We start from the raw sequence: 22,532 nt of genomic DNA, 5'->3' as shown, positions 1-22,532 counted from the left end.
TATTTATTCTGAAGAACATTAAATCTTGAGAACCATCCAGAGTTTTGGTTTATGTGACATTAAAATCACTAAGCAAAACAGTTTGAGAGCCAAATTCGCTTAGGGTACTTTTGGACAAGTGTTTTGAACTTCTTAGTATTTTAGAAACTAAACCTGACCCTTATGTGTTTTAAAGAAACTTATTTCACTAACCAGATAATTATCGTTAATCAGATAGTAGCAGATTGATCATTGGTATATGTTGACGTTTTTCTGATTGAAGCTGTGCCACATGAGAAGTAACTGCAAGAGACTTATAAAGCATCCACTTTAGGTGAAGGAGAGTTGAGTGAAGGTATTTCAGTGGAGACAAGAGAGCTAGTTGAAGGGAGGCAGTATAATAGAATTTAGTCTGAGATGGAATCCTAGCGCTGTGACCTTGAACGATTTATCTACACCTCTCTAAACCTGTTTCCTCATCTGTTAATTGAGATAATAATTGTATCTTCGTAGAGGATTTCATGAAAATCAACTTTGGTGTTTCTAGACACAGTATGTACTCATATGACAGCTATTACTGCTGCTGCTGCTACTACTAATGATGGTGATTTACACCAAGTAAATATTCAATTTCTTTCTTAGTGAGTTGTACACTGCAAGTGTGTTTCTCGGAGTTGGCTACTAAGGCCTCTTTAGTTACTCTCTGCATGGAAGTAAGAATATGTTCTTAATATAGATATTTTAGCATATATATGTTTTAGGGTACCTGCAATAAACCAAGGACCTTCTTAAAATTTGAAATCAAGAATATTTTCGTAGTTTGAGTCCCTGCTCATCTACAAAAACTCATTTGCCAAGGTGTATCAGATACAGAACAAGATATGATCACTTGATTACTTTTCTCAGATCGTTTACATTACAATGCAGTCTTAAAGGAATGCTTTCCTCTCATAAATGTGGGTAATCACTCATCTCTGACAACATGTACATAAAATTTTCAATTGAGTGAGACATGCCTGCTCCCCTTGGGACTGAAATTGTTAATAAAATTATTTGTGTATTTCAGTCAGATGATATTAAATGTTAATGCAGTTTTCTTGTGTCTTCAGGTATGTGTGTATATGCAAGCGTCCACACATTTGTGAACAGTTTTTGTCTGAATGCTTTGCAGAAAGCTTTGGGCATAATGTTTGTAATATAAAAAGTATTCAAGCATATGGTTTAGCAAACTTTGGTGCATCCACCATGTGATGTAACATGATAAAGTTATTCTCAGTGATAAGGCTCAGGTGAATTTTAGTGTGGGAGAGGAGGCAAGGTTAAATGTCAGGAAAATACTAAATATAAAACTGAGTACATGTGGGAAAAATATACTTCAAAATACACTACAAAAGAACTTATGGAAATACTATAAAGTTAGCAGAGATTGGTTAGTGGAGCAATAGGTGGTTTCAGTTAAAGAATTTTCTACACATAACTGAAAACACTGCAGGAATTTGGGGTCAGAATGTCCATGGTGCTAGCCAGTATGTTTCCAAAAGGTTTATTGGTCTTCAAGGCAATTGACACAGTAAACGATACACTATAAGAGTTTGTCAACAGTATTCTAAGGCATCTTTTAGAATTTGTATGTTGGAAATGAAATTTAATCAAACATTAAATGAAATCTGAAATCATTAGAGTAACATTTTAGAAAATGTTAAAATGAGTGAAAAATGCAGCCAAATTATGCTTTCAGGTGCTACTAGAAATAATTTAACCCTTTTTTTTTTCTTTTTTTTCTTTTTTTTCTTTTTTTTCTTTTTTTTTTGCATCATACTGCATATCATGTAGGGCATTAATTCCCCCACCCCATCTCAGAGGTAGATCCAGAGTTTTTTAGGAGAATCTTGAAGATGCCAAATTATTTAAGGCAAACCTGGGTACTGTCTTTTTAGAAATGCCAACCATTTCTTAGAGAGGCCAGAGTGGCCTTAAGTAAGTACCATGTGTTTGTTTTTTCAAAGAATGTCAAGTGTACCCTCCCCCTGCCACATTTACACTGATCGTTGGATCCATATCTCTGCACTTAGCAAGTATCCTAATATAATTGTACTCTTAATTCGCTAGGATGTATAGTGTTAACTCATCACCACTCCATATAGAGCAACAACTAGTAGAGAGAAACAATATATGTTAATAGATTACGTAAAGGAAAGACCATTTATTGGTTTCATTTCAGTAGTTTTTGATCTTGTTATCTCAGGGTTTTGTTTAGTTGGTTGCCTGGTTTTATTTGTTTTTTGAGATTTTGATGAAAGCTGTGGATTTTTTTCCATAGGAAATTGAACAAAGAAGTGTATTAAAAATATTTAGGAATTTATAACCCCAAAACCCCTTTTCTACCTACCTCTCACACATGTACTCTAATTCTTTCCATAAACCTCATTTTTATATTTTTTCTCCATATTCTAACAACTGTTCCTGGAATTAAGCCAACCAGACCTTCAGAAACTTATAACCTTGTACCACATTCATATTTATCCTCTGTAGGGTAATTTAGTGAAGCCACTAAATTTTATATTATGATAGTGTGCTTGAATTGTCGAGTCAATTCATGTGGTTATAAGAAACTGATTTGTGAAATGCATCACTGTATTTGCACTGAGAATGTTCTTGAAGTTGTTGATTCACTCATTCTTTCATCATTTTGCAAATATTTGAATAGCTTCTTTGTACCAAGTAGACTCTGGAAGCTACTCCGTGGACTGTAGACTCTGTGGAAGCAAGTATTAGCAACAGCTGAACCCGTCTAGGAAGGCATCAAGAAAGATTTTTCATTGAAGGATCACCAAAAGTTAGCTAAGCTAAGACAGGAAAGGGGATTGAAGGTTAAAGGAGAAAGATTTAGAAGACAAGAGGAACTGTTAGAAATTTAGTGTATGATGGTCTGGGTGAAAGAAAAGGAGGACATCTGAGATGATTTCCAGGATGGATACTAACCATACATTTTGGAACCAAAAGTGCTACTCTTTCTAGTAGAAGTGGAGGATTCAGTGGCAAACAGTTTACCTTCTAACTTCAGCCCTAATGCCATTTGATATGCTACTTGTTTTCTCTTTGCCTAATCTTCCTTGAAAGTGTTTAGTCTCATATCTTGCTACATTAAATGTCTTTTTTTGAAATGTAAATAATTTTACATTGATTGGGGTATACATCAAAACAAACTGATAATTTCAGAGATCTTTCCATATTGCTATAGTTTGTTAAGGAAATATGCACTTTAGTATTTATCATAAATGTCCTCTGTACAATTAAAAAGCTAAAATAGGGAAGAGCAGAGAGGACAACCATAAAACTATGTAGAAAATGCTTTTTGTAAAAAATAAACATTTGCCCAAAGCTGTTATACCTGTGGGACTGAGACTTGATACGGTTCTAGTTTCAAGGAGCTGGCATGCGCTGTTGGATTCCTGAAGCCGGTTCTAGAAGAAGCAAGGATTAAGGCCTAGACTATGCGTCAGAATCGTCCTAAACTATTCTAAAGCTCTAGGCTAAGCTTTGGTCTAATTTCTTCAGTGGCTATAAGGTTTTCTGCCTGGAGTTTTATGATGGACAGTGTTCCTAAAGCCCTTTGTTACATGGCTCCATTTAAGGGCTTTTCCTCTAGATGACTATGAAACAGAAGTCTAAATCAGGCAGTTACTCTGTTCGTTTTGGTAGAAATAGAGTAGTAAGAAGATACCTGAGAAACAATATTATGCGATTTGGGGGAAAGTAAGAAAATAGATAAACTTCATTATCCTATATTCTCAATTTACAGAGCCTGCATTGATTCAAATGAAGATGGGGACTTGAGTAAATCTACTGTATTGAGAAACTACAAAGAAGCCCAAGAATACGGTTCTTTTGGCACAGCTGAGATGTTAAATTATTCCGTTAATATATATGATGATGGAAATCTGCTCTCCATTGTGACCAGTGGAGGTATTCTGTTTCAGACTTGCTAATTAGAGATAGATTTACAAAGTGAAAAAGATGGTAAATTCCAATAGCCAAAACCAGCCTTATAGAGAATTTAGTAATCTGGAGAATACAACTAAAGAGCTAGGTCTGGAATAATAAATGTTATTCATTTTAAAAGATGTTATCTTTTAAAGTTGTAATCATGTAAGATCCATTTCAAGAGTTTGACTATGGTCTAACCACAACATATCCATCAACATAAATTATTAACCCTTGATAAATTCCAACTTAAAAAAAAAAAGTTAACACAAAATGCTATAGTGAGGATCTTTTGACCTAACTCTTTGTACTGTATGGTGAAACTTGTCTAAATAACCATCAACAAAGGAATAGGGTTTTTAAAAAACTTCCTATTCATACTGTGGAATATTGTTATATAGCTATGGGTAAATCTACATTATACATATATTCAAAAATTTCAAATACATAAATTTTAATAAAATTGATAAAACATTTATGTAAAATTGTAACACATGCCAAATAATACCATACAATGTTTATAGATCAGTGTGTTTGATAAAAATATCGATGGGAAGAGTATACACACCAGCTTCCAGATAGCGGTTGCTACTGGTGAGGGAGCAAGGAGAACGAAGTAGGCAGGCTTTAACTCTTTATTGTTCGCCTCCCCTAACTTTATTGCGACATAGCCAAAGTACAACAAACAGCATGTGTGTACGTGCAACACATGTACGCGTGTATTATACATACACAATTTGACAAATTTTGATGGATGGTGTATACATCCAGGAAACCATCACCATAGGCAAGATAATGAGCATACTCATTACCCCCACAAGTTTGCTTGTCTTTTAGCCCACATCCCCAGGTAGCCTTATGTTTTCTGTCACTCTAAATTATTTTGCATTTTTTAGAATTTTACATAAGTATAATAAAAAATGGGGTTTTTTGCCTGCTTTATTTCAGAGTAGTGGTTTGAAATTCTTTCATATTATGATTAGAAATAGCTTGTTCCTTATAGATGAGTAGCGTTTCGTCATGTGGATACACCATGGTTTGTTTATCCATTCATCTTGATGGACATTTGGATTGTTCCAACATTGATGTACAAGTCTCTGTGTGGAAATGTTTTTGTTTAATTTGGACTGATTTCTGGGAGAACTGGTTAGTTATGGTAGGTCGATACTTAGCTTTTGAAGAAACTTCCAAGCTGTTTTCCACAGGGGCTACACCCTTCCATATTCTGCCAGCAGAGTGTGCGTGCCCTAGGAACTTTACACTCTTATCCACACACGCTTAATTTTAGCCACACTAACTGCTAGGTGATGGTAACAAGGTGTTTTGGAGGGGGAATGTTACATTAAAATCCGGCTTTCCTGGAATTTTGGAAGAAATAAGAAGGGAAGAATTGGTAACATTGGGTCCATTTTCTTATGTGACAAGTTGTCTAGAGCAGAAGAGTCTCAGCATTGTAGCAGATTCAGTTTAAAGGGTTATGTGCTCTCATTTCTCCTGGAGCTCCAACTTCTCTAGTGTCACCCAAACATTAAGGCCCAATGCCAGCTGTCATTTATCATCGCTCTTGTATTGTTGTTTATCTGATAGTAGTGGGATATTTCTCTCTGTCCATGTCTTTTAAGAAACATTTTCACTTAAAGGTCTAGTTCTTTTTAGTTTTCATTTTACTTTGTTGATATATAACATATATAAATAAAAGTATACAAATTATAAGTAATACACGCATTGAATTTTCACAAAGTAGACACTTCTCTGTAACCACCACCCAAATCAAGAAATAAAATATTGTCAAAGTTCCCATCATATCTCTTCCTAACTACCAGCCTACTATCCCTGCTCCCAAAGTTAACTACTGTCCTTATTTCTGTCAGCACATTAGTTCGAGCCTTCTGGTGTTCCTGTTTTTGTATATCAGAAATGATTAAGTAGCGGTAGTTGCACATGGTTCAACCTAGTATGGTATTTTTCCATTTATATAAATGGGTTCATTCAGTATATATCTTTTTTGTGTGTGACTTCTTTAGATCAGCCTTATTTTTATGTGTTTATTTCATAGTGTATAGAAGTAGTTCATTGTGTAATACTCAGTCTGTGACTACACTGTTTACTATTGTTAGATCTTGGGACTGTTTCAAGTTTTGAATTTTACAAGCCATGAACATTTTTACAAGTGTCTTTTAGTGTATGTGTATACACATTTCTGTTGGGTGTGTAACTAGAGGTGGAGTTACTGGATAGTAGGGTATGCCTATGTTCAGCTTTCCAAAATGCTGGTCTCTCCCACCAGCAGTGCATGAGTGCACATCCCTATCCACAGTTGCTGATGTCACCCTTAAAGTTTTAGCCATTCTGAAAGGTATGTAGAGGTATCTCATTGTGGCTTGGATTTGCCTTTCCCAAATAGACTAATGAAGTTGAACATTTTTTTGTATATCTATGTGCGATTTCTCTTTTGTGAAATGCTTTTTTTTTTTAAAGTGTCGTACCAATTTCACTTTTCTTTTGATTAGAATGATTATGTTCTGGATATAAGTTCTTCGTCAGTTATATATGTTGCAAATACTTTCTTACCCTGTGACTAGCGTTTTTGCTTCCAGTAAACAGGGTACAATCTAAGGTAGCAGAATATTATATGGAATTCAAAGAGTCATTTTTCGGGGCATTATAAGAGAATTAAGAGAATATGTTATTAGATATTAAGATGAAAAAATATTTTTATTTGATTATTTTTATCATGATTATATCCTAATTGAATTTGAATGGTTAATACTTTGAATTTGGGAGACTATTTTGTCATATTCCCGTCTTTTTGCCTCTAGGAGCTCATGGAACACATGTAGCGAGTATAGCTGCTGGGCATTTTCCCGAAGAACCTGAACGGAATGGTGTAGCTCCTGGTGCCCAGATTCTTTCAATCAAGATTGGAGATACAAGACTGAGCACAATGGAAACAGGCACAGGCCTTATAAGAGCTGTAAGTATTTGTGAGATGATGATAGAATATTAATAATTGATGATCTTAGATATTTTTAGATTTATTAAGTGCACTTGGTTTTCCAAGAATATATTGAACTATATTTGGTATACAGGATTTTGTTTTTAAAAGCAAAAATGCTTAATTTCTCTTTCAGTTATTAAAAATTATTTATGCTGTACTTCTCATTTCTAGTTAAATCCCCTAGCAAGCTATTCTGAGATACTTTAACCAAAAAAAAAAAAAAAAAAAAAAAAAAGTCTTTCAGACAGCTTGCTCCATTAGCCTCAGAATTATTTAAGTAATATTCTACATTTCATTTTAACTTATGGATTATATTTTTAGCTTTAGCAAATTTAGAATTTAGTAAGAAACGTTCACTTTCCTCTTCCTCACTCCATTCTGTAAGTGTTTGTTTTGTTTTTTTATAGAATACTGACCTTATTCTGTCTTCTCTGACCTTTTTTTTTTTAAGTTTATTAACCTTTGCCTAGAAGTAACATATATTTGGATTTGAATTAGAACATGACTGGTTAAGAAACAGATTCCATGCTTTTATGTTTCTGTAAATTGCTGCCTAAATTAGATTCTTCATCTTTTTAATAGATGATAGAAGTTATAAATCATAAGTGTGATCTTGTCAACTATAGCTATGGAGAAGCAACTCACTGGCCAAATTCGGGGTAAGTATTCTTTGACACTTATTAGCCATGAACCTTAGCCAGTGAAGAATATGAAATGCATTTCATAACTGAATTGAATATCACAGTTGAAAAAGAGCAGTTGTGGTTAGATGGTGACCATACATCTCTTAGACTGGCGGTTCCCCAACCTTTTTGGCACCAGGGACCAGTGCTCCTATGAGAATCTAATGCCTGATGATCTGAAGTGATGCCGAGGCAGTGATGCTTGCGCTGAGGAACAGCTGCAAATGCAGATAAAGCTTGGCTCATTCGCCTGCTGTTCACCTTCTGCCGTGCAGCCTGGTTCTTAATAGGCCACGGCCCGGTACCAGTCTGCAGCCCGGGGTTTGGGGACCCCTGTTTAGACCCATGACCCCCATCCCCATGGTCATATCTTTTATGTCATTGTCTCCTAGGTAGACTCCACGACCTATCCATCACTAGAATTCTTCATTCGTAGGAAGCCTGAACTCTTTTTTGGAAACCCTGTTTTTTTCCTTCTGTGATCCCATACCTGATCTGCCAGACTTTGCCGGAGAGGCACACTTTATGTTTAGGACCACAGAACTCTAATGATTACACAGCCTTGTCTTTGATTAGGGGACTTTATGCCCTTCCTATGACCTACTCTGACTAATGCAAGAAGTGTCAGTATCAAAAGTCACTCAAGCACTTGCAATCTGGTTCCCGTTTCCACTCCCCTTCCTTGGATTATTATCGCTCAGTACACAGACATGCTCTAGAAACAAAACCTCATTTCACACTGCCTTCACTCACTTTTCCAGGAAAACTTAGTTGCGTATATTTATTGATTCTGTGTCTCCTCTGTCCATCCTGACACGTCTCACACTCCCGCTCCTCCTCCCTGTGTCATCGGTGTCTTCCTACTGCCAAACCCAGCGGCTTAGTTTTGATGTCATGTTACCTCACCTCTTTTCCTTGATACTAATAACTTCAAAATTATCTTATTTAGAGTATTATTGACCATCCTTCCCTCCTCCCATCACCAAGCCATCCATATATACTTATCTTGTTTCTGAAGCTCTTTAATAAAGTTCTGCCAAAATGAAAATTTTACCAAGCCAGACCTTGTAGTTCACTGTTATCAAATAACTTAATTTTCCTAGATAACCGGTACTACAGTTTTCTAGGTTTTTTCGTGATACACCCATTTCCTGTCTTTGTAACAAGCACCATGTCTTCAGTCGTTTTATTCATGCATGTATAAAACGTCCCCTTCTTTGCTCAGTATCTTATTTACCTAAGTATATTTGTTTCTCTTCTCCTTTGGCATTCGCTGTTTTAAAGTCATCTTTCCCTAATATTCCTTTCTTCACATTCATGACTTTGACTTTGGTGTGTCCTTGGCTCTATACCTTCATTATATGGATTCCATTTTCTTCATAGTCTTAACTTCATCTCCTTTAATACCAGTACATTTTTCTTGCTTGCTATCAAGCACGATTTCTGATATTTTAAATCTTAATCTTAAGCTCTCTCTAGTGCCTTATTTTCCCTTCACCTTTTTCACTAATCATAGATATATGTAGGAATCCCTCGAAGGGTCATTTCTGAAGACCTTGTTTTAAGTAGGAGGAGAAGTGAAACCACCTATTACCCCACTACCCAATCACTGCTAATATTTTAGTACTTGTTTTCAATCCTTTTGTAGTTTTCCCCACGTTTCCAGTTTTGTATCTAGCATTTTCTCCATGTTTAACCTGACTTCATAACTCCATCCCGTCACTAAAACCAACTAGGGTGTATCACCTGAAACGTCAGTGGTGGCTGGTGCCTAAATTTACTTAACTATACATTTTAACAATATTTTGGTATTATAAGTACTTTAGGAATAGAAGCTAAGCGTTTATAATTTGAGAAATGTCTACTGAGTAATTCTATTCCACGCCTTCTTAATTATAGCCATTCTCTTAGTCCTACTTCTTGGAGCCATATTTTAGTTTGTTTTTTTTGTATGTCAATTTGAAAATATTTTCACATAATAATATAGTTCTTGAAATGTAGGACAATTTTTTCATGTTCAGAGGAATTCTCTCTCTCTTTCAGGAGAATTTGTGAAGTAATTAATGAAGCAGTGTGGAAGCATAATATAATTTATGTTTCAAGTGCTGGAAATAATGGTCCATGCCTTTCTACAGTTGGTTGTCCAGGTGGAACTACATCAAGCGTAATAGGTTAGTTTCTTGTTTTAGAAATGGACTTGTTTAAAAACAGCAAACAAAAATACTCCATCAATCCCATGTTAATTGGATCTCTATTATATGCAAGACACTGTCAACCCTATGTATACTGGCAACTGCAATCGAGTAGGGACCTGCTCATCTAGAGTTTACAGTTGACTGGAGTAAGTAGTTTAATGGAAGTACAGACACAGTGCTGTGGGACTACAAAAGTGCAGCTACTTCTGATTCGAGAATTTAGGTAAGGCTTTCTGGAAGAAGTATGGGAATGAGGATTTCAGTAGGTAGATATGAGCCAAGGGAAGGGCTTTCCAGACTAAGTGAACAACATAAATAAAGACACTTTCTTTATTTTTTATTAATAGTGTATGGCTACTTGTTTATAGTATACTTTTCTCATTTGATTTCTCTTGGGGCATGCAGAAAGAATCAGATACATAGGAAGGGAGCTTTATTAATAAGAAAAACAGTTGAAACATATTTGTTCCATGAACGCGTAGCTTTTCTTCCACTTTTTAATCTTCAGATGTGTTATGTGTTTCACTATAATGTAATGGAAAAAAATGCCCATTAATGAGTTATGGGAAATCAAAATTAGTTGTAGTCATCATATGAAAATAAAACTTAGTTTACATTGTAGTATAGTAGTTGTCAGCTTATGCAGAAAGACCCACGAAACACAAGACCCGTACTCTTTTTTTTTTAAATATGCAGCGTGAATGAATGAGGAGGATGAATTGAGAGAAATAAGTATATAGTAAATGTTGCCTAAAATTTTTTGTTCATCTTTAAATATGAGATCACAATAGGGCTTATACCTCTTAACATTTGTGATTGGATGCATGACTGGTCCCAAACAGTTTTTCTGGAGTATACATTAATAACTGCATAGATATATACATATTATAGATGTTGTTATAGGTACACATACTATAGATGTTATAGATATGATTACATTTGGGTATCAAAGTTTAGAAGCAGATCCTTTAAAATTTTTATTGTTTTAAAATAACAGTGATCTTATATTTATAGGACATGGTTTTATTCATAGTTTCTAAATTTTAAGCAAGGTAGAGCTTACTCTATGTTACTTAAAAACCTGTTGCGTAAGTAATTCTGTTACATCATGTGTTAAGACACAGTACCTGCCAATGATACAGATTCATTATGTATTTCAGCTCTATATATTTTAAGTAAACACATGAAAATGAAACAGAAAATAGATCTAAAAAGTACCTAAAGATCAAAATTTACTGCTCTGCTATAATACTCAGTGCTGTTTTGTTTTCTTATCCCCATATTCACAGAAAACTTTGAATTAAATTTTACAAAATGATTGTAATTTTATGTGGCAACATTGTTAACCTAAATTCTCTTAACTAACACATGTTTTATCCAGTCTCTACACTGAATATGTGTATGTTATAAAGAAGAACTAGAATCTGGTAGACCTGGATTCTAAATTTTTTCTCTACCAGCCATGCATATGTATTTTGTACATTTTCCCAACCTCTCTAGGAGATGTTCTCAAATTTCTAAAATGAAAGAACCAAGTTTTATCTCTATATTATATGTTTCAGAGTCTGACTAGACAACATTTGCATATCTGTCTAGAAGACTGTAGCATGTTATGTCTTTGCCTTCTGCTCATTATTAGCTGTTTTTGAGGAAAGGAAGACTGCTGATTTTATGGGTAGAGTTTTGGATACAATGGTCATTTAAAAATGACCAGTCAACTAATTACTTAATTTTTCTATTTTATAGTTTAAAACACGTCCATTTTATTTTTCTTTTACACCTACACACACTATAGGTATATTGTTATTCTTAATAATAATCCTTCTACATAATAATCCTGATAGATTGTCTGCTACATAGTAAACTTTACTTGGTTAAGTTTTTTTATTTTTCCATTTTATGAGTGAGAATTGTGGCATAGGGAAATCAAGTGGTTTACCCAACGCCGCACAGCTGAGTGAATAGTGTATTAGAATTAGGATTTATATTTTGTGTCTTTTTATATTTTGTAATCCATCCCACAGGTGTTGGTGCTTACGTTTCTCCTGATATGATGGTTGCTGAGTATTCTCTGAGAGAAAAATTACCTGCAAATCAATATACGTGGTCTTCTAGAGGCCCCAGGTAGGTTGAGAATAGGACAAGGAAACTGTTACAGATATTGGTTAAACTTTACGTCGTGGGGAAGGGGCAGAGTTTTGGTACTTTTACTAACTCTTTCTGTTAGTTTTTACTTTTTCAGCATTTTCATTTTGATTAACAATCATATCACAGGAAATTGATCATTAAAGAAGTTAAATACAGATATTTTATTGTTAGATAGTAAATGATAATTGTTAAATGGCCATTTTATCCCAAACTCTTCCTGGTTTGTGACTTAACTTTTTTGAGTGTAATTCTTAAACTTATGTGCCAGATCTTTCATTTATGAGGATCTAAATAAAAAGTAAAGACTTGAATATCTTTAGAAAGGAGCGAAAGCCTCGTTTGCAATATTTTTGACATTTAACTTTGAGTGAAACAAAAGCCCAAGCTTTTGTAAAACATCACATTGTTTATACCCGTGAACAATTTTGGGTACAATTTATAGTAGGCAAGTTCTGTTCATAAATGAAGTTCACCCATTTTGGTTCCCTGAAGCCTTTCGTGACCTATATTTATCTGATTCCAGGAATTGATTATTTTTCTCATGAGGGATATTAAGTTCTAATTTATACAATCCCTCATGTTATCTGATAACTTATGTTATCAGTGTGTACAAGCTCTTTCTGGGAAATAAAGCCTATTAATTCATCTGTTTACCTATTTGGAGTGATTTTTTAAAGAGAATAGATTTTGAATTCAGTTTACCAAATACTTTTTTGTCTTCAGTAGGCAAGGCGTAAATGAGCAGAATGTGATCTTTGTTCACAATTTCATTTTCAGACAATGTGATTATATAAGTAGAAGCAATTATTTCCCTTTGAAACCCATCAAGGAGAAGATGGTATTGGAATTGGTCCTGAAGGATGGATAGAATTTTGAGAGAGAAGAAGGGAGGTTTATATGGCAAGAACATCACAAACCCAAAGATGAACAGGCTTTAGTGTAAGGTTTTTGGGGAAAATAACTAGTAGTTAGATTTGTCTGCAGTTAAAATAAAAAAGGCAGTGTTAGAAAATAAGATCAGAAAAATTGATTGGGATCAGATCAAATGCGGTAGTGCTAAGTTTAATCCTGAATTACAGGTATCTTCCTACCCTTCTCTAGGTAATGTCTTCTTTAAATAATAAATTTATTTCAGTAGTTTATTATAACTGTCATTAAAAGCAATCAGACTATGGATCTCCATGTGATTCAGCAAGGTTTGCCTTTATCATCATCATAGATTGCCTTCATCGCTCCAACTAATTGGCCTAAAACCCCACATGACTGAGTAAGAGTGGCTAGGAATAAGAGGCAAAGTTGGCAAAGGTTCATGTATTTTATATTCAGTTAATAAATGTACTAATTGTTAAATGTGTTAATTCTCTTCTAAAATTGATTTTTTTAAATGTTTTATATTACAGTCAGCATAAAAATAAAGTACTATAGAATGTTTAAACCAGCCTTTGTCAGTCTTATTTGCCTAAAGAACATTTAAACAATTATTTTAAGGAAACCGATTCATTAATTGTGGAGGAAGCTTGAATTAAAGAGATAATGGTTCGCAAACCATTTTTTCTAAGTATTGAGAGATTTTATTTCATGTTGACTATGAACATTGACTATTATTGCAAATATGTGGTTTAAGTATTAGAGTATGGAACAAAACATTGACTAATGGTCACTGAACAAGTACATTCTGTAGTACTATTTAAAAAATCCTCTTTGTCAGGAAAGACTGTTAGACAAAGAGTTTACTTGCCTCCCTGGTATTTGCAAGTATGGCATATTTCTTAAAGGCAGATTACCACATAATGTCTACATAAACATTTTGAATTTTTATTATATATTGTATTTTAGAAGAAAAATATCACTAGCTTTTTTATTTTAAATATGTTAAAGATTTTTATAAGGAATATATAAGTTTATATTAGGAAAATCTTATTTTTTTAATAGTCTTTTATGCATTTCATAGAACCCAAATTTAGAGTACCAATTAAATGCTTTATGATTAGCCACTTTAACAGACTAGTGGAAAATTAACAGAAAGCAATAGGAAGTGGTTTGAACTCATGACTCTTCCCGGTTATAAGATACTAAATGCTCATTGTGAACATTGGTAGACAATATAGGCAGTGCAAAGAGATAAGTAGAAATTATCCTAAATCTCATTATCTGTGATATGTTTGGGTGACATTTTAGTGAACATCATTTAGTCATTCTGTGGATAAATGGGAGATCATCCTATTCAGGCATTTTCATAACCTACTTTTGTTATTTGGCAATAACTGCATGAAAATATTCATAGGTTACCAGATATTTGACACTAGCACGTTTCAAAAAGAAGATCTGATGTGCATTGCGTTTAGCTCTCTTATGTGAAAATGTGAAACTAAATCATATTAGTATTCCTAGCTTGAATAAGAATAATTCAGTTCAGTTGGGAGAGGAATAGTAGAATGGAGAGGCCAACATCCTCTGTGGGAAACTTATGGCCACTCTTCCCAGTAGGAGGAAGTAGTGTGCCATTACATTATTCCTTTACTTGGAAAAAGGGGCAGAGCTTGTGTTTGGTGATGATGTGATGATGATCTCTATGGATTTTAATTCATCAGACTTTACTTAGTCAAAGCACTTAATGAGGCAGCCCTGTTGACTTAAGCCCTGGCTAGTGTGGCAGCCACTGGTCACGTGAGGTTAGTTTGAATTGAGGTGTATTGTAAGTGCAAAATATACACCAGATTTTCAAGACTTAGTACAAAAAAAGACTATAAATTAACTCATTTTTCCCCTATTAATTACATTTTAAAATATTTTGGATATGTTGGGTTAAAAAAACATTATTAAAATTCATTTTACTAGCTTTTTTAAAATGTGATTCTTAAACTTTAGACAAAGGTAAAGCTTCTACCTATTTCAGACAAAAGTCTATTCATCAAGGAGTCTGAGCAGTGACATTTTTACTTTATAAATATACCTGATACTTTTTACACATACACATACACACATAGATTTTGTCCACTTATAAGGAAAAACATTTCTCCTTAATATGGAAATAGTTGTGTTGAGTATTTTTCCCCATTGAGTTCAGTGACTGCAAATAGTTTGTGGTGTTGTAATTTATTTGACCAGTGGCCTTTTTATGAATGCTCATGTTTATCCAGTTTTCACCATTGTAAGCAAACTAATGGCTTTTCATTTAGTGCTGATGGGGCCCTTGGCGTGAGTATCAGCGCACCAGGAGGAGCCATTGCTTCTGTCCCTAACTGGACATTGAGAGGAACTCAGCTAATGAATGGGACGTCTATGTCTTCTCCCAATGCGTGTGGAGGCATTGCCCTGATACTTTCAGGTGAGAATGTTGCTTAGTGCTTACATTGCTTAGTGTTCTGATGGTATTATTCCTAAATTTCCAATAAAGCGATGGTGAGTTTTTAGCTACTTTGCATAATTTTCAATCATAGTTTAATTATTTTTCTTAATGAGATAGAAATGGCATTATAAAATGGATTTTAAATGTATAGTTTTATAGTTAATCTTAGTCCTGTTTGTAAAAACTATAATTTATAAGATTAGGAAAGTAGGCATTAAGTATCTAGAAATTAGATGGTAGCCATAAAAAATAATTAAATAAATTTATCTTACCATATTGCAGACAGATGTTTTGTTTTCTTATATTCTCATGGCGAGAAAATGTGGTAGAATTGGTAAAGTCCTGGTAAAGTTTAAGGTGGAAAATAATCTGGTAATAAGATTTGGATGTGTAGGCATTCATTCAACAAATTATTTATTGGCTGTTAATGACTGTCAATCATTATTTTAGCTCTGGGGCCAAATTAGTGAACAAAACATCAAAAATACCTGTTTATATTATAGTTGGGTGAGACAGACTATGAACAAAATAAGAAATAGTTTATATTACATGTTAGAAGGTAGTACAGGTTGCTGTAGAGCAAAATGAAGTGGAAAGAGAGATCAGAATTTCTAGGGTGCTGTGCAGGAGGCTTACGATATTAACTATGGTGGCACTGGTATTGCCTATGTCCAAAAGTTGGGGTAGCCAGACCGTTGTGACAATTCCACCTCAGAAGTGTTTCTCTAATAAAATCCTGGGACTCTCCACCCTGGTTTCTAGTCCTATTTAACCTCACCAGATATTTCAAGGTTGCTCATACCTCCTGCGTTTAGGCGTAGTGCTCTATCTAGGATTCCTTTCTCCCATTTTTTTAAGCTTTTTAAACTCATGTGTATTGTAAAAATCTGACTGAAATAAAGATCATTCCTCTGCTAGAGCTTCACCTTTTTTTGGAGTCTCACTCACAAAATCGCCCACTTTCTTGATTTGCTCTTCCAGCAGCATATTTCCATGATTGTTTTGCTAATTTTTTACAATATCAAAGGTGTTTACATGTTGGATGAGCTATGGAAAGGACAGGAATGCCGTACTGCTTTTGTCTTTAACAACTGTCATTGATACAGGATTTATAGATTGTTGGCCTCCATATCCTTCCCATAGAACAGTTATTCCCAGCCTAGTGCTCTCTGTCAACTCCCAGGAAGCTTTTAATTCTTATTAATGCCTGGGATCCAGTCTCAAAGATGCTGATTTAATTGGTCTATGTTGAGGCTTCAACATCTTTTTTGCTTATTTAAGTTCCCATGGTTTTTGTAATGTGCAGCTGTGTTGAAAACTACTGCCAGCAACTGTATGGCTTGACCAGTAGAGTTTTAAAGAAAATGTCGTTCTAATCCCTTTTAGGTATCTGCTTCATACATTTACATTATCTCTGCATAACCTGCGTTTGTGCCTTTGCATAATGGGCACGCAGTAATTATTGTTAAATGAAGTCTTTGTGTGATGCCAAGCAGTTTTGGTCAGCTTGTTTAATTCAGTTAAAAAAAAATTCAAAAATGAGTGTTAAATAAAGCACAAGACATTAAAGCCAGAGAACATTCATGTCATCTATACTAGTGAGAGGGAAAAGGTTTGCACAAACTCTCTAAAAGTTTTTTTCTTGTTTTTGTTTTTGAATTTTAGGCTTGAAAGCCAATACTGTTAACTATACAGTTCATTCAGTCAGAAGAGCTCTAGAGAACACTGCAGTGAAGGCTGACAATATAGAAGTATTTGCCCAAGGACATGGTATTATTCAGGTATTGTTATGTTTATGAAAAATGATTTGTAAATCATTAAGATGGTACCTTAGTAATTGCTGGATGATATTTCCTTTTACAATAATGATTGAGTGTATCTAATTCTAGATTGTATGGTCATTGTAGTCTCTGAACTGTAAACAGAGGATATGAAAACAAATTTTTTAGATAAGATAAATTTGTTGCAGTAAGATAGAGAAATATAATAGATATAGAACACAGAGGGTAGGAATTCAAAGCAAAGAGGTGTAAAGGGCAAGAACTGGTAGATCATAATGGCATGTAGAAGAGTTCTTAACTTTGGTTACTTGGGAATAATTGTGTGAATAAACGGAGTAGAGAGGAAAGCGAGTCTAGTAATTAGTCTAGTATTTTGTCTAAAAATCTAGAATTCCCGTCTTAATTTTAGAAAGCAGAATGTAGAAACTAACTTTTTGCTTGTACTTTGCCACAAGTGAAATCAAATTGATAACTTGCAACAAAACATTTTCTTGACTTAACTATTTTTATCTTACTCTTTGTATTCTAATTAGGTTGATAAAGCCTATGACTACCTCGTTCAGAATACATCATTTGCTAATAAATTAGGTTTCACTGTTACTGTTGGAAATAATCGTGGTATCTACCTCCGAGATCCTGTTCAGGTGGCTGCACCTTCAGATCATGGCGTTGGCATTGAACCTGTATTTCCTGAAAATACTGGTAAGTAAACGAGGACAGTAAGCTGAAGTGCTCATGTGGTTTGAATGAATAATATAATAGAATTGCTGTTTGAGATAATGTTTTCAAGAGAAAACATGAATTGACAGTATTATCATTTTAAATTTCATGGATTTTTAGGGAAAAGATGATGGCATTTAGGATCCCAATACAATGGAAATCCAGTTAGTGTCTTGACTACCAAGAAAAAAGTAAAATAGACCTTCTGTGATCTTGAGTTTCTGTGGATAATGAAACTCATTTCTTTCCCATTTTCATCACTTGAATGTTAGACAGTTTTCTCTTGGACACTGGGAAGTGGTAGAAGCAGCTAAAAGAGAACCTCAGCTCAACGAGATATAAACAAAGTAGTTATCACTTTACATATGACTGTCTTCATTTCAATCAAATCCTATTGTCCACCTACAGTAATGAAAAATATGTGCTAAAACTCCTTATTTTAAGGTTGTAGAGCAGTGTTGGGTGAACGTGTGGATGGATCACAAGTGCACTGAGTAAAAAAGGCTCTGTAACTCTTTAGTTGGTTGTATTTTACAACTAACCAAACTCATTTGCTAAATTATCTTGAAGATAGAACCTTTTAAAATGAAAGAAAAGGAAAATACTAATCTTCAATTTTTGGTCTTTTTAATGCAGAAAACTCTGAAAAAATATCCCTTCAACTTCATTTAGCTTTAACTTCAAATTCATCTTGGGTTCAGTGTCCCAGCCATTTGGAGCTCATGAATCAGTGTAGACACATAAATATACGTGTGGATCCCCGGGGCTTAAGAGAAGGATTACATTTTACAGAGGTATTGGTGTATCTTCATTTTTACTTTCTTTACTCTTTAAAATGTTTTGACTCAGTATCAGAAAATTAATATCAACTTGTGCTTATAGGAACTTTAAATTTTTATTAGATTAATTTATTCTGTAAATAGATTACACCTTTTTTTCCTCATTTCTTTTTTTCACTGTTAAAAGTTTGTTTATGGATACTGAAACAACATTTCTTTTTTCAAGGTGTGTGGCTATGATATAGCATCCCCTAATGCAGGTCCCCTGTTCAGAGTTCCAATCACTGCAGTTATAGCAGCAAAGTAAGTAGCAAGCTACCAGCAGGTTGCTATTACATGTATGGTAACAGCTGATCCTTGGACAACATGGGTTTGAACTACATGCACTACGTTATATGTGGACTTTTTAAATCTGTGGTTGAGAGCCTGCAGATGCAGAAGGCCAACTATGCACTGATATATACCCTTTTATATAGGAAACTTAAGCATCTGCAGATTTTGGTATCCATGGGTTGTCCTGGGACCAGTCCCTCATGGATTCTGAGGGACAGCTAAATTTTGGGGGAGTCAGATTTTTGACTGCGTAAGGGGTCAGTGCCCCAACCCCCACATCATTCAACAGTCAGTTGTAACTTTTTAATGGTTATTGATGGAAGTGATGTGAACATTTAAAGAATAGGCAAGATCCAGATAACCAGGCTTTAATTCTCCTTTTTCAAAGTTTAAGGTGCCTCATAGTCAGTCATGCTATTCCTTGTTCACTGTGAGAGAATAAGTGATCACATCTGTCATCTGCCCTGCCCCTGCACTGAAACTGCCTTCCACCAGGGCGCCAGTGTCCTTCTAATTGCTTGATTTGGAGGACATTTTAGCCTTCATCTTGCCCAGTCCCTCTGCAGTATTTAACAGTATGACTTCATCCCCTCCCACCCCCACTCCACTTTTCCCCCTTGTCTCTGGGATTACTCTTTTTTCTCCTGTTTCTTCCAGTTTTTTAGACTCTTCCCTTTCTGTCTTCTACCCTGGAACCAAGAAACTTAAATCTGATCTTATTGCTTCGTTTTAAATACATCTTAAGGATCAAATTATGCTTCTTAAAATAGCAAACAGTGATCTTTCACAAGCCAGCATGCCCTGTTGTTCTGTGTACAAAATTGTGCATTTCCGTGAGGTTGCCGTTGCCGACACTCTGGGTTGCCTCAGCACTAGATGCATTTGCACAGCTCATTTCTTTGCTTTAGTTTCTTGTCTTTCTCTTTTGTTTTTCCAATTAGAATTGACGTTCAATATTATACTAGTTTCAGATGCATAGCATAGTGGTTAGACATTTATGTAATTTACAAAGTGATCTGTCTGATTAGTACCCGCCTGGTACTATACATAGTTATGACAGTATTATTAACTGTATTCCCTCTGCTGTGCTTCACATCCCTGTGACTGTTTTGTAACTACCAATTTGTATTTAATTCCTTCACCTATTTCAGCCAGCGCCTCAACCTCCTTACTATCTAGCAGTCACCAGTTTGTTCTCTATGAGTCTCTTTTTTTCTTTGTTTGTTCATTTATTTTGTTCTTTAGATTCCACATATATGTGAAATCATATGGTATTTGTCTTTCTCTGACTTATTTCAGTTAGCATAATACTCTCTAGGTCCATCCATGTCATCGCAAATGGTAATATTTCATTTTTTATAATTGAGTAATATTCTTGTATGTGTGTACCACATCTTCTTTATCTAATTGTCTTTTGATGGGCATTTAGGTTGCTTCCATAACTTGGCTGTTGTAAATAGCGCTGTAGTGAACATGGGCACACATATCTTTTCGAATTGGCGTTTTGGTTTTCTTCAGATAAATACCCAGAAGTGTAATAGTTGGGTCATAAGATATTTCTGTTCTTAATTTTTTAAGAAACATCCATACCATTTTCCACAGTGGCTATACCAATTTGTAATCCCACCAACAGTGCATGAAGGTTCACTTTTCTCCACATCCTCGCCAAAATGTGTTGTTTTTAATTTATTGATGGTAGCCATTCTGACAGATGTGAGGTGATATCTCATTGTGGTTTTAATTTGCATTTCTTTGATGATTAGTGACACTGAACATCTTTTGCATGTGTTTAATGGCCATCTGTATGTCTTTGGAAAAACGCCTGTCTCTTATTTTAATGACCAGGCACGTTCCTGGTCATCCTCAGGTAAAGAGGGTCCCTTCTTGCTGCTTCATGGCACATTTTACATGCCTGTGGTACAGACTTTAATGATCTATTGTCATTTTTAATTTAATTTACATCATTCGTGACCCCACTAAAGACAGGTTAAATGTGATGCATGTTCCTATATGGTATATGCAAAACAGATTGTTTAGTAGATGAAGGGCAAGAGTGGAATTATAAGAGTACTGGGAACAATGGAAAGTTCTAAGTTAACAGTTTCTAAAGAGTTAATTTTGCTGGTAAATATTGAATGTGCAATAAGTCTCAGCCCATAGGAAATATAGAGTGAAATTGAGGAGATAAAAGTGACATTCACATGGAAAATTTGTGGAACACTTTCCTCGAAGTCCAGTAGGAACTCAAACATGGTAATATATAAGATTCAAGAATCAGCTGAGATATCACCTCCTTCAGGAAGCTTTCCCTGGTCACTTTGCATGAACAAAATCCTCTTCATCTCTTTTCTCCTAACACTCTAGTCTTCCCAAAGCATATTAGGTTAAACATCTTTGGTGGTTTTTCTGTCCCCACTAGGTTGTCTACAGCATAGGAAAATATTCATTGTTGTATTTGTAGGTCCTAATAACAGCACCTCATATATATAATGAGCACTCATTAAATGTTTGTCACACTGACTAGAATTTGTCTTTAGCATGAACTTTAGGTTTTCATTGTGGGTAAATTATACAATTTGACCTACACTATGTCATTATGATATGGGAGTGTTTTGAAGCTACAAAAGGGGTTTTGTTTAATACCAATCTCAGAACTGCAAGGCAGTATCAATGACATAAAACATTGCTTTTGATTTTAATATTTAGAACTGAGTATAGTCCAGATTGTATGTGGGTGTGGTGTGTCTTATAGATTATAAAACAGGGAAATAAGAGAGAGAAAAATCCCCTATACTGGGTTATCCTGAGTTTCTCTCTGCTAACATGTTGCAAAAATGAGATAGTATTGTGCATACTGTTTTGTAACCAGCTTTTAAGTCCCTGTGTTTATTTCTAATGAGTATTAAGATATAGAGTACCGGTGGGCTTATAATATAAAGACTTTTGTATAAGAGTATCACATTTAATCATTAAATTTTTGTTAATTTTCAGAGTAAATGAATCATCACATTATGATCTAGCCTTTACAGATGTACATTTTAAACCTGGTCAGATTCGGAGACATTTTATTGAAGTTCCTGAGGGTGCAACATGGGCTGGTAAGTAAAATTAAAATCTTTCTTGACTAGTTATCTTTGTGTACATTCTATCTCTTCTGTGGTTATAACTATATAAAGTTCACATGTCTGTGATATATACTTTTCTCATAACAGTACTATAATGCCACCTAGATTTGCTATTAGGTTCAAAACTATTTCAGGGTCTAGTACTATTTTGCATCGGCTCGTATATCCAGTCATCTAGGCCATCTTAAGATGTTTTAATAGTAAAGAATATAAGTTAGTTAAGAATAATGCCTTATCTATTAATGATCAGAGTCAGAGCTGCGTTGTTGAACAGTTCTGGGCTGCCGTGCACATAGGGCTTCTTGGAGTTGTCTAATGTTAGGCTCTGATGAAATGTACACTAATTAAAGAATGAAAATCTATGGTTAATTAATATTGAATCTGAAACCTTTTAATAGTAAACATCAGGAGCTATAATACCCTTAATTATGATTCGTTTAGGTTGGTGTTGAAAATAA

General features: G+C 34.7%; 1 protein-coding gene across 6 annotated transcripts in view; it reads left to right on the top strand.

The window, feature by feature from the left end:
* TPP2 (tripeptidyl peptidase 2) overlaps positions 1 to 22,532 on the top strand; it is a 62,747-nt gene that overhangs the window by 16,460 nt on the left and 23,755 nt on the right. For all 6 annotated transcript variants that reach the window (XR_001594210.2, XR_001594209.2, XM_016123180.2 and 3 more), the window contains exons 6-16: positions 3,782 to 3,945; positions 6,783 to 6,937; positions 7,544 to 7,620; positions 9,688 to 9,815; positions 11,864 to 11,963; positions 15,167 to 15,315; positions 17,002 to 17,117; positions 17,651 to 17,819; positions 18,474 to 18,631; positions 18,843 to 18,919; positions 21,941 to 22,047. Coding sequence is in view for 4 of the 6 variants with exons in the window: in XM_016123180.2 (XP_015978666.2) it covers positions 3,782 to 3,945; positions 6,783 to 6,937; positions 7,544 to 7,620; positions 9,688 to 9,815; positions 11,864 to 11,963; positions 15,167 to 15,315; positions 17,002 to 17,117; positions 17,651 to 17,819; positions 18,474 to 18,631; positions 18,843 to 18,919; positions 21,941 to 22,047 (1,400 nt within the window). In the remaining 2 variants the exon portion in view is untranslated. The remainder of the gene's footprint in view (positions 1 to 3,781; positions 3,946 to 6,782; positions 6,938 to 7,543; positions 7,621 to 9,687; positions 9,816 to 11,863; positions 11,964 to 15,166; positions 15,316 to 17,001; positions 17,118 to 17,650; positions 17,820 to 18,473; positions 18,632 to 18,842; positions 18,920 to 21,940; positions 22,048 to 22,532) is intronic.

Source organism: Rousettus aegyptiacus, unplaced genomic scaffold, assembly GCF_014176215.1.
Source record: "Rousettus aegyptiacus isolate mRouAeg1 unplaced genomic scaffold, mRouAeg1.p scaffold_m13_p_11, whole genome shotgun sequence".
Taxonomy (NCBI): domain Eukaryota; kingdom Metazoa; phylum Chordata; class Mammalia; order Chiroptera; family Pteropodidae; genus Rousettus; species Rousettus aegyptiacus.
Note: the sequence above shows the minus strand (reverse complement) of the source record. Positions and strands in the feature narration are given on the sequence as shown.